This window comes from Chinchilla lanigera, unplaced genomic scaffold (assembly GCF_000276665.1).
Source record: "Chinchilla lanigera isolate Chin_1 unplaced genomic scaffold, ChiLan1.0 scaffold00052, whole genome shotgun sequence".
Taxonomy (NCBI): Eukaryota; Metazoa; Chordata; class Mammalia; order Rodentia; family Chinchillidae; genus Chinchilla; species Chinchilla lanigera.
In genome coordinates this window covers 11,531,116-11,541,090 of record NW_004955453.1, presented here as the reverse complement: position 1 = coordinate 11,541,090, position 9,975 = coordinate 11,531,116, and the positions used below count along the sequence as shown (strand labels likewise).

The window sequence follows — 9,975 nt, the reverse complement described above, 5'->3', positions numbered from 1 at the left end:
TATATATATGCATTTTTGCTTTTCTCTTCCTTCTTTTCTCCTTTACCCCATCCCAGTTTCTCTTTCATTTTGAACAGTTTCTTCTCATTTTACAACTAAATGATTTTAAAGTACAATGAAAACTGTCTGCCCCTCTTTTGCCAAGAAGTCTGTTTCCTCTTCACTAAGTCATGTATTATATGGAGATCCTAGATCTTAGATTCTGGTCCCAATTCTCTCCCTGTTCTTCCTACAGCTGACAGCAGGTCACTATCTCTTTGGGCCTCAGTGGAACCATCTGCATCAGAGCTGACCAGAGTTGGGACAGTTAGAAGAGTAAGTGGAGAGGAAGAAGAGAAATAGCAGTCAACAATATTAGCACTATTATTAGCATTATGTAGTCCAGTATGTTAATCTGCCTTCTCTCTCTCTCTCTCTCTTTTTTTGTACTGGGAATCAAACTCAGGACCTTGCACTTGCCAGGCAGGCTTGAGTCACTGAGCTATATCCCCAGCCCTAATCTGCCTTCTCCATAAGCAGTAACTAAAGAATCACCACCTCTTTTCTTTAGTTAGCAGGTAAACAAGGTTGCTAGGTCTGAGCTCTATGCTTCAAGTTTCTCGTTATTTTTAATGAAAGCAGCCAACCAAAACTGGTATAAACATCTCTTATCTAATTAGAGACTTTTTTTTTTTTTTGTCTTTTTGAGACAGGGTCTGTCTGTGCAGTTCAGGTTGGCTTGGAGGCCCAGGTTGGCCTCAAACTTGCAGTAATCCTCCTGCGTCAGCCTCCCCAGTGCTGGGATTACAGGCGTGCACCACCACACCCAGCTAGAGGCATTCTTAAGAAACGATCAATTCCAATGAAATCTGAGATTTAATTGCAATTTTCCTAGGCCATTATTTCATTCACGTTTGGCAAGATACAGATTCACTTCTCTTGTTCTCTAATTTTGCCTGAGGAAATAAGGAGAAATTTTATATTACTCATCTCTTTTTCTAACTCATTAAGAATGATACAAGAGCTGAGACAACATGGGAAGTTAAGGGTGGTCTGAGGCAGAAATATATGATACAAACACAAAATATCTTGGATATTTACAAGGTAGTAAGTAAGTAAGTAATAGAATATATAAGAAATACAGCAAAAAATATGTTGTATTTTCATTGCTTGATGTTAGGATGACTCCCACCCTATCACCAACCCTGAAGCATCTCTAACCTTCTTGAGGTCCAGGATTAGCCGTTGGAAGTTCAAGCTCTAGCAATTCAGCTTATGTAATATTTACATAACGCAGAGGGATACAATTATCATTGCATACAACACAGTATAATACAATAACTAGCAGTTTCACTACAGAACACCGGTTTGCATTCTTTTCACTATGATTGAATGAAATAAGATGCTGAGAAATGTTCATGGGATCCTGCATTTTACCCTACAGCAGTGCCTAGGACTGGAGTTTACTTCTGTTAAAACTTTCAACCAAATCATGTTCAGGAAAAGCTTTTCTATGGTAGCAAACTACTAAGGTTAAAAAATCACAGACAATGACTGTATATGTTCTGTCTAAACTGTCGGAGAAGCTTATCTGCAGTGAATCTGGAGCTTTTAAAGATGGCTCTATCAGTGTGAGCTCATGATTGTCATGCAAAATCGTACTCACAAATGCCATTACTTAGAAGTCAAATGCATTAAAGTCCTGTAGGAAGCACTTTCGATTGTTTTCATGTTGTTATTTTTCAGCTGAGGTTTAAAGCCACCTCCTACTTTTTTATTTTCTGTCCCAGGATGTGCTATAGGAATCTATGAAACTTAATTACATTTACTGTTACAAAAAAAGGATTTATGAACTTTTGCCTTTAGGCAGAAATGTTTATTTCATTGCCTTTGCTATCCTTTCTTTTCAACTCCAAGGGCTTTGAACTTTTCAGCTGCTCAGAGTTATCACAGTAGCGCAGAGCCCCAGAGCCCCACTCCTAAGAATCACACCACAAGTTGAAGAAAACGAAGAAGGCAAAGATATATGAGTCGTTATTTTGGCCACCCTTTGTGCCATTAAAATCTCATTTTCTGCCTATTAGAATGCCCTCTTGGTGCTTAGGCAGCGGTGATAGTCGGTGATTAGTGTGTAATTGACTATAATTGTCTTTTCACTTTTCATTTGTGTCATTCTGAGCTTCTCTCTGTTTTTCTAACCACCAGGAGGAAAAAGGAGGTCGAGAAAAGATAAAGCTGTTAAAACTCTCACTCTCTCAGCCCTGAAGAGATTCTCGATTGCAATTATAGATTGCAACCCCTTCGCGACATTTCTCCAAATTTAGTGGAGAGCTCTTCTCACCACCTGGGCCAAATGCTCTCTAATAAAATCAAGCGATCTGTATTTAAACAACTGCTAATAATGTCAACCTCAGACAGATGCCACATGTAAGAAATTTAACCATCTCTCTGACATGCAATTATCAAGGTAATTTATTAATATGATCTCCCAAGAAAAGCTCATAGTCCAATGCAAATTAGAAAAACAATTACAACATTCAAATATATAATCCCAAAGAGCAGTCATTCCTCTAATTTGTGCATTTATAACTCATTTATTTCCCAGCACTGCCGTGATCAGCTGAGTCTCTCCACATCATTTGTCTTCTCCTTCTAGGACTGTTGTGTCAAAGTATTGATATTTTCTTCTCAGGTACTTTCTGCTCCAAACCCTGTTCACTCAACCAATACCATTGGAAACAAGAAACAAAACTAAAGCCACCCTGTTTGTGAGTTCTTAACCAAAGCCCAGAGCTGGGGGTAGAGAAGGCACATGACAAATGCCTCAACAACTAAGTATAAACACAGAGTCTCAGTGATTACATTAGAAGTCATTTGAATTTTAAGTCCAAGCTACAACGTTTTCTGCAGTCAGTAGGAAGGGTAGAGAGAAAGGAAACTAGAAAACTAAAATCATGTGGCTTGTATAAAGAATACATTATGGTTTAAATTTGGCAATTCATTATACTACTGCCTCGGGGAATTGACTATTTGGTTCTGGTATACAGCAAATCATCTGTCTAGAAACACGGGACTGACCTGAGGTGAAAGGCCATTGCCAATGGCGGGGTTCATGGGGTTGGAGGGCCCCGATGGAGGCACAAAGCTGTCTGTATAGCTGGAAAATCCATGCCTGGTGCTGGGGAGACAGTAGGCAGAGCTGCTGTCCGGGTTCGAAGGAATAGTGCTTTGGTGTACGGTGCTTGGAGGAAGTGGTTGAGGTCTGTGAACGGTGCTGCTGGGATCTGACACGGCTGAAATGAAGAAGATTGTCAGTGAGAAAGTTCCTTTGCAGACCAGCAGAGCAGGCTCAGTGCGAAATGTCACAAGTTACCAAGCTGTCAGCGGAATGTACTGGTGATGTTTGTTGATGATTCAAACTGTGTTTCCTAGCACGTAGGTGTAGAATCAGTCAACAGATATAGCCACGTCTACCTTTGTGCATATTTGCAAGTACATAACTTAGGTATATACTCTCACAGCACACCCACACAGAATATGAATGCAAAAATCCCATTTACAATGCTAATAAGCCTCTTTCTGATAGTGAATACTATTAATCAGTGTGACAATTGAGCAATATGTCTGCAAGTGTCAAAATTCTTATCAAATGCACTTTTACAGTACCTATATATTAATGCTATAGCAGTTTCAAATGCCTGACATGCTATGTTTCATGATCCAAAATACTTGAGTCTTGTAATTTAACGTTAACTCATTTAACTCTAAGTGCTAAGAAATAAGGACTTTATCAACGTATTCCTTCTCTATATTACTGCCGCAGTTAGTAACCATCACAGAACTTTGGTTAATTACAAACTGGTGCACAAATGTACTGAAGTTAGTAACCACAGCAGAAATAGTGTACAAATGTAGCAGTAAATTTTTAACAAAGAAGCAAACCCCGTGTTTATTTAGGAAGGTTGTTTTGCTTTAAAATACTGTAATGGCATTATATTACCACACCGTTTATCTAGAGGAATTCAGATATGTCATGGAATAAACTATGTTTCTGAAACGTGACAGGCACATTTAGGACAACCTGATGTCACATAATTGACATACAAACAGCATCCATGTCAACATCCTAGAAAGAATTCACTGTATAAAATATCTGCCAGAGAAAGCAATTGGAAGTTACAGTTTAATCTCGAGTCTCTTTCTTTATACCTTGTGGAATAGACGTGGGCTGGTAAGAGGTCTCCGACAGCTGGTATGTTGGCAGGGTCGGCATGGCAGTGGGAGGGAATCCCCCCGGAATGAGATGGTTGAAAGCCATGAGTTGATTGGCCCCAGCTTGCTTCCTCCATCTTGCACGGCGGTTGCTAAACCAGACCTATGGATTTAATTTAAAATTTGAGGATTTCACTGATGAAATAATAGTACATTCTTAATGAATTTTTCATGCTAAAACAGATTAAAGGCCCCTTACTGACAGGGCAAGTAGATGCAAGAGCCCCCCACCCCGCCTTCGGTGTTGTTGGGGAGCACTGTCAGGTTGAAAGGAGAGTTGAATGGCAGGGGTCAGTAGAGAGGCACTGATGACTCTTTGTGGTCCTTCAGTAGCCCCCACAAACCTCATGATGACCTTAGATAGAAATCACTGAGCAGGAGTAGCAACAACGAGAACACCCCATTACTGCCATCAACACCCACCCACCCGCACAAACTACAGCCTTGAAGGAGGAGCCATGAATCTCTCTGACTCCCACTTGCCACGTGTCCTAAATTTGGCCTGGCCTGTTCCATACACCAAGCATTGTGCTTTACATTTTTATCATCCTGTCTCTGTATTACTGTCATCTTTGGGAGTACAGCTCCTAGACAGCGATGTCAAAAGAACAGAAGGATAAAGAAATGGAACCACGTTACCATGTTTTTCAGCATATGAGACACTGGACTGATTGATCTCATTGGAAGTAAATGCCAAAGAAAGGTCTGAAAACATGAAAGCATTTTCCATCTAAAATACAGTTGATGATTGGTAGAAGAGATTTCTACCAGTTAAAAATATTCTTTTTTATATCAAGAGTTACTAAAACATGACTTGAAAGCATTGTGCTTAGGAGGGGACAGAAGTGGAGTAAGGTAGGATCTGATACTCAGAAGATCCCAAACTTGACCTTATGGAGCTCACAAAGAATTTAAGGAGACCCAAACAATTACTCACTAGAGGAAGAAGCTCCAGGTTTGGAAGTGCAGAAAGACAATCAGGAAAACTTTCAAGTAGAGGCCAAGTTTCAGCTCATTTTAAAGTTTGGGCACAATTTCAATGAAAGATCACTCCAGACAGAGGTCATGGTACAAAAAAGAAAGAGCAGACCACCCCAAGAAAAGAGGAGCCTTGATTTCCTCATAGGACAGTGTGTAACACTTACACAACATAGCTGCAATTCTTATGTCATACAATTTTAAAAAGTGAATGTCTTGTTCTTTTTGAAATAGGAAACCCAAGTTAGCAAATATTTTACCCAGGCGTCTGAGCACCTTCTACCACTCATCCAAACATTTGCCTGCACAGTGTTTTGTCCTCTCCAGCCCTTGTTTCAAGGTATTGGTAAGGAAAGTAGTTTGAACTTCCTGAAAATATTAACTTTTAATAGTCCTTATGTTTCCAGCAGGAAGAGAAAGTGAGTCAATATTTTTCCTGTGTTGATACACAGTTGAGTTAGCCTTTCACTTGATAAATTGTCACCTGGGGTAACAGAACCATGAGCAATGCTCAATATTAGACCTGCATCAATTGCACTTTCTCTCTGCAAGTCTGAGTGTTACACTTTTTTAGATGGATTACAGGAAGAAAAACCACTTCTTACTAAGGAAAACCTTGTAATGAACTGTGTTAGCCTGAGAAGGCTGAGGTTGGGAAATCAGGGTCATTTTCATGCTATACCACCCACTGGAGTCATAACCTTATATTATAAAACCTCAAGATTAAAGAGGCACTTTTAGCTCACACGAAGTGGTTGCTCACACTTTTCTAGATCAACTATACTCAGTGCATCTCCAGCTTTATGTGCTTACCTATGAGGAGAATGTAACTCCCGAAAGTTCAGATAGTGGTGAGACCCACCAAGAAGAATTCAGAAACCCACACTTCCATTTGATCAGAGCATAGAACCAAGCTGTCTATGCCAACTTCCTTCTGTAACCTTTGAATAAGTAACCAGGTTCAATCTACCCAGAGGGTGGCTATGCCCAGTCTCCCCACAATCTCAAGCTAGTATTCATTCAAGGTTCATTCTAACTACACCATAACCCAAATTTTAAAAGCAAAACTGTTATTTCCCAAATTATGTGAAAGGAAGAACATCCGAACTTTCTACAAATTCCTTCAGAAGGTGAAATCCACACAGGCTAGATATGTAAGGATTTTGAAGGTTGTTCCCATTTTTTCCAAAATAATAAATAAATATCAAAGATACTGAGTAAATCCACTAGGAGCTGTATTCTAAAAACTCTTCTGTTTATGATACAATATCTATTATACCTACAATAAAAAGGTGAAAATAAATAATTGAAAAGCAAGTCTATATCTACGAACAAATCTTTAGGACAAGGTTTAAGCTTCCCAAAGGAAAGAACTGAAATGTTGTTTAAGTTTAGGCTAAATAAATCAAGAGGGCTATTGCTGAGAAAAGTGGGATTTAATGAGGACTAGCCTGCTTGTCTCTGGACACTAAACCAGAATTTTTAATCGTCTTACCAATGCCAGCCTTCTGTATTCTCTAGAACTAGCTGGGCTGCCAAAAGAAGCATGAAAGGAAAAATATACCAAAGTTGAAAATTCTGCTTCCTTTCCCTCTCTGTACTTTGAAACTCACAAACAATGTATCTTCAATTTTTAGTAGGGAAAAAATGCCCCTGAAATAATATTCATTATAAATTCCTACATGGACCAAATAGTGATACTCCTGGAAAGCTTTTAAATAATTCCCTTCATACTCAGAAGCCTTAAATAACTCAACATTTAAATAAGCCTTAAATAACTAATCCCTAATAGGTTACCAATGGATAATCTACTGAATCACAAGTATGTGTGAATGTAACAGACTGAATAAGTTCATCTAAAATAGATGGAAGGTATTGATGACTCAATTCCAGTCTAGAAAGTTCTCCTCATTTTGAAAAGAATAACACTATCAACAGAAACGCACTGGCCTGGACTAATGTTCTAGAATATTAGTCATATTAGAGAATATGAGTTTTCCATCAGTGCTTTTCCAGTAAAGCAAAACCAAATTTTACAAAGTCGGGTACATGCCTGAAAGGCATAGTTTTAACATCTCTAACCCAAAATAATTTTCCTTTCCCTGCAGTACATTATATGGCCCTCCACATCATTCTTAGCATGAGCAGAAGTGAGGGCAGAGACACACATTGCTCGGTATCTCATTACACACTGTTAGTTAGCTATGACTGCATGTGTACTATCACAATACATCAGTCCTCTCCTCCATCCTCCAATCACTACTGCAATCCATGAATTACAAAAGTGGAATAAAATTGTAATAAATTTTTCTCTTCATGAGTAAAGTAATTTATTTAGGCACTAAACAATATAAGCAGAAAAATTTAGTAATCTCCATACTAAAGATACAGGAATACTTTTTATGCAAATGGTTCCAATCTCCATGCCCTCACTTACAACTGTGACCTTGAATGATTTGCTTATCATTTGGAGGGCTTGTTATCTTATCTGCTACATGGAAAACATATATATACATATATATATATATATGACTTCACAAAAACTGTAACAATTTAAAAATGCAGTAGGATCAAAGCACTGGAAGAAAATTTAGAGATACCATCTGCTAAATAAATATTAGCTATTAAGTTAAAATTCTCATATTGATACTTCTCTCTGAGAAAGCTAAGAATTAAAGGCTTGTCTTGTCTTTTTGCCTCTGTGGTCTACAGCCAAAGCCTTTTTGTGCCAATGGGTCAATAGGAAAGTGCCTCAAAACACCTCAGATAACTGAGAGCCAGTTTGCCTTGAATGAAGGCTTAGGTCAAATTTGCTTCCAAGTTTAATGGATTAGTGCTAATTGTCCCACAGTGTGAGCCTAATTTTGCCCATCAATAAATTACTAGTTCACATTTCTGGTATTGCCCTCAAAGGCAATCTAACCTACATTCCAGATGGGTTATTTCAAATGCTACTTGAAAAAATGGAGAGAGAATTTAATACTTAATCTGTAGAGAATTCACAACCAGATTAAAATGCTTGATTAAACACTAGATGCAGTGATGTCCTAGTAGTGCAATGTAGTACTTTCTAAGTAGGTAGGTTGGGGCCGAGCTGCTGGTTGTACCAGACCCTTTCATTCATGCCTGTCTCCTTTCCTTTCCCACGCCATGCTCTCCTCCATCCTCCAATCACTACTGCAATCCAGCTTTGCCTGCTGTGTGGAGAGCAGACTGCCAAGGACCGTGGGCACAGCAAAGGCACACTCAACTGCATCTGGATACCTGAGGAACAAGCTCCCACAGAGAGCTGAGGGATGACCATATTTTTGCTTCATTGTGGAGTTCAGAATATTCCACACCTATCCTAACTTCTAGACTATATACATCTGTTAGAAGACCTTAAATCACCATTGGCTTCCCTGAGAACCCCAAATTATTGATGTAAATCAATCCTAAGAGATCATGTATCCTAGTGATTTTTAATTTGCAGGTGGGAGATGGTATCTGAGAATATAATGATGGTCAGGCACACTTTTCCTAGTTAATCCTTATGATGTACACACACACACTACACACACACACACACACACACACATACACACACACCTTGTGTACAAATCCCAGATCTCCCAGAGTCCATCCAAGATTATCCTGATGGTCCATTCACCCAGACTGAGACCATTTGATCTAACTAAACTTATATTTTTAAAATTTAAAAAACCAAAAAATGAAGCCCAGTAGGATGAAATGATTCATTTAAAATATACTTCTAGCAAGTTAGAATCAAAACCCACATATTCTGACTGCTGGTTCAATGCTATCTCCACAAACAGCTTCCTACCCTATCTTCTGCTATCTAATTGGTAAGATATTTGCTTACTTCATGAAATGGTTACTAAAACTTTTGCACATCATACATATTTGCATGTAATTCTGTTCTTTGAAAAGAACTGTGATGTTTGCCATTGCATACATTAAAAAGCCAGCTCAGTGAATTCAGTAAAAGGTCTTTTTTGTTGTTGTTCCTTCTCAGGGGCTAATATTCTATGGTGTACAGCAGCTCTTAGATTTTACACTCAGATTTAGCCAGGAGAAATACAAAACGGCTACTGTCAAAAGAATTTTTATGTAATACTGACAAAGCCCTAAATTATTATAGCTTTTGTCTCATCTCTATCCAAAAGAGGTCTAGAAATAACTTTTCCTCGGGAGGAAAAATAATGGAACATAGATACAGTTTGGAGTTTGGGGGGTTTAGGGTTGAGTTTCCCAGGTGCCTCAAATTAAACTAACTCACACTTTCTGGCTATCACTCAAAGTGCACTGACTTAGCTACCGCTTTCCCAGATCCTCCTAAAAACGAAAGGATTTTCTTCTGGCATTTTAATCAGTGATTAACTACTCCCTTCTTTTTCCTGCTGGGTTAAGTAAAAGATCCATATGCTGGGTGTTCTAGGGAATTTGTTAGGCTGTAGATCATAGCCTGGTGCAAGACATGATGTGTCTCAAGGGAACTAACGAGGCCATAAGGAATGTAAAGGGTCACCGGGTTAAAGCCACATTAAGACAGCTGTTACATTAATGAGGGCTCTGCTTTGGAGAGGAGGGCACTGTATAGAAAAATATGAAGTGCTCTTTATTGGTCTGATCCCATGTCCTCTATGTTAATGGGTCATTATTATTATCCTTTGACATCCACTGACCAGATGAGAAAGCTGGACACTGGACAGCCACGGGGTTTGAAATTCATCTATGGCCCCATCC

General features: G+C 38.9%; 1 protein-coding gene across 3 annotated transcripts in view; it reads right to left on the bottom strand.

The window, feature by feature from the left end:
- Positions 1-9,975, bottom strand: part of Pax3 (paired box 3) — a 94,595-nt gene that overhangs the window by 16,911 nt on the left and 67,709 nt on the right. For all 3 annotated transcript variants that reach the window (XM_005395499.2, XM_005395500.2, XM_005395501.2), the window contains exons 6-7: positions 4,189-4,354; positions 3,058-3,272 (exon numbers count right to left, since the gene is read on the bottom strand). In XM_005395499.2, coding sequence (XP_005395556.1) covers positions 3,058-3,272; positions 4,189-4,354 — 381 coding nt within the window. The remainder of the gene's footprint in view (positions 1-3,057; positions 3,273-4,188; positions 4,355-9,975) is intronic.